Below are 2,544 nucleotides of genomic sequence, written 5' to 3' on the forward strand. Positions count from 1 at the left end.
AAAAAAAAAAAAAAAAAAACTAGAGAGTTTATGTTAAAGAGTCTTTCTCTTTTTGTTCTATTTCATTGTCTTCCTCTCAAACAAGATAACAAAAAAGTCTAAGATAAAAGAGTGTTTCCATGTCTCCAAAGCTCGGTTGAAGAAGGAGCTGTTTTAAGAATAGCTACTCCGTTCTGCAACGGCTTCCTGAAAATGAATACAATCAAACAAATGTTTAATAAATTAACTAAAACTTGTCCAATCATCATATTTTTACGTTTTCACATCTAAAATGTTAGTAACATGCTCTACTTACAAACAAAAAATAGAAGTTACAATGTAAGAGTGGTGAAAAAAGCATACCAATAATGCTGGAGAGTTGGAATTTACTGATTTATACTGTGCCAAAAGAATGAATCATGGAACATCTATGTAGGGTCAGTTGAAACAATTTTTGGACTTTGGAGTAACGTATTACACTGCAACGATTCATTATTCAAGCCCAAAAATTCCATTGAACTAAACGCATTCAATGCCAAAAAAACTTAACATAGGTTTAAAAACAACATGAGAAAAAACTTGTCTGCTTCGAAGATATAAAAACAAGAAGTATCTTAAAGAGCCGCTGATAAGGTTTGACCAAAAACAGAGGCATTCCAAGGAGTCTTCTTCTAGGCGACAGGGATCATCTCAGGGTAATCTACGGCTGTGAGGGGAGCTTCTGGTAGAAGAGCAGCCGGAGCAGCAACCTGAGCTGGTGCGGAGTTGACATCTTCTTCCTTGGGAGTATGGATGATGACAACATCAGGCAGTGGTGTCTTTGGTCCCAGCACTCCCTTAGGGTCCCAGTCAAGCATGACCTTGACCTTGATTCCAAGCACACCCTGCACCATTTGGAGTTTAAACAGACACAAGTTAAACATCTCTGGTTCACATAGTCAGTCAATAGGAGGGAACTCAGGAAGAAGAAACTCTCACCTGTCTGAGGAGAACATGTCTGACTGCAGAGTCGATGTACTCCTTGGTAGGTTGACCAGAGGAAACCATGTAACCGTCTTTGAATTTCATGGACTTGGCACGTGCTGCACGGAGCTTTCCACTCACAATCACCTGAGTAAGCATTTCAAACGAATAACGTCTGAGAATTTTATGTGGAGAGAAAATAAAAACAAATAGAGAGTACTGGAATTTGTCATCACCTCACATCCCTTAGCGCCACTCTCCATGACGAATCTCAAGACACCATAGCAAGCCCTATGCAACACAATATCATTCCAACATCAGCAAGAGACAATGACAACTACGCAACAACCTACAGAAACAGCCACTAAACTAATCACACTCTCTCTTCTAGTATGTGAACCAAATCAAGTATCAGTTGATGAATAATATTTCGCAGTAAGCATCACAAATAAACATGAGTGTACCTGCGAACGGCAAGACCACCGAGGAGCTTGTAACGGAGAGACTCAGCCTGAGCAATGGCACAGAGACCTCTGTTGGCAACCTTCTCAGCGTAAAGCTCAACACTGTCTTGAGGGAATCTGAATCTCTTCTGCACAAGAGATGTCAACTCCCTGATTCTCCTCCCCTTCTCACCTATAAATATCCAATAGCTATCCTTATGAGATCATCCCTAGCAAGCTTTGTACATTTTCAAGATTGAGCATATTACCGAGAACATTTTGGGTACGGGTAGCTCTGATGATAATCTCAGTCCTCATGGGAGTGACCCTAACCTCCACACCTGAGTAACCATCCTCTGCTAGCTCTCTAGTTAGAACCTCGTTCAACTCAGCGTAGAATATACCGTCGGCAACAAACTACAGAAACTCGACACAGTCACGGTTCAAACTACGAAATTAAAGAAAGAGATCCATGAAGATAGGAAGGGACACCGTGAAGCTCACCTTCCTCTTCTTGCTGATTTGCGTCGCCATGATGTTCAAGCCGCTGAAACCCTAGAGTCGGTTCGATGAGCGGTGGTTACCAAATAAATAGTCTGGGGCTAGGGCTTCCAAGTCTCGTGCATGGGCTTATTTGTTCCTTTATTAACGCGGCCCATTAATTTGATAAATGCTTGATTGGGCTCATTTATAGATAATCTCGGCCCTTTAATTGATAAATGGGCAAAGAGTTTGATTTTTCAATAGCTAGAATTATATGAGTAATTCAGAAGGAAACACGCTAACACACAAACGTCTGATCTCAATGTTTTTTGGGTTTTTTGCAAGATTGATTCAAAACTCAAAGTTAAACCTAAAACTAATCCATGCTTTTCTTGGATTTTTCTTTTGTCCTATTCACCCCACGAGTTTATGATATTCACGAAAATGCCATCAAATTTTTTTTATTTTTTTTTCCGAAAATAACATTTTTACTCTCTCACCCTCATCATCTTCAAGTAATTACAAGATTGTCATTGTCATCAATACCCCAACCACCATGAACAACCAATTTGAAGCTCTTAATGCACCTAAAATCGATTTACACTCTCTCTTTCTCACTTGTTATGAACTAAAAACAACATCTCTTTCACTTTGCCTCCATATTCATCCAAAAAAC

The 2,544-nt window shown here is 39.7% G+C and overlaps 1 protein-coding gene across 1 annotated transcript; it reads right to left on the reverse strand.

Annotated features, from left to right (window-relative positions):
• Positions 1–412: 412 nt before the first annotated feature.
• LOC106337101 (40S ribosomal protein S3-2-like) lies at positions 413–1,997 on the reverse strand. The gene is made up of 6 exons (XM_013776137.1): positions 1,890–1,997; positions 1,655–1,802; positions 1,407–1,578; positions 1,179–1,233; positions 958–1,089; positions 413–863 (listed from the first exon to the last, which is right to left on the reverse strand). The coding sequence occupies exons 1-6, from the start codon at positions 1,917–1,919 to the stop codon at positions 651–653; spliced, it is 750 nt and encodes a 249-aa protein (XP_013631591.1). The 5' UTR covers positions 1,920–1,997; the 3' UTR covers positions 413–650.
• Between the last annotated feature and the right edge of the window lie 547 nt (positions 1,998–2,544).

This window comes from Brassica oleracea, chromosome C4, assembly GCF_000695525.1.
Source record: "Brassica oleracea var. oleracea cultivar TO1000 chromosome C4, BOL, whole genome shotgun sequence".
NCBI lineage: Eukaryota > Viridiplantae > Streptophyta > Magnoliopsida > Brassicales > Brassicaceae > Brassica > Brassica oleracea.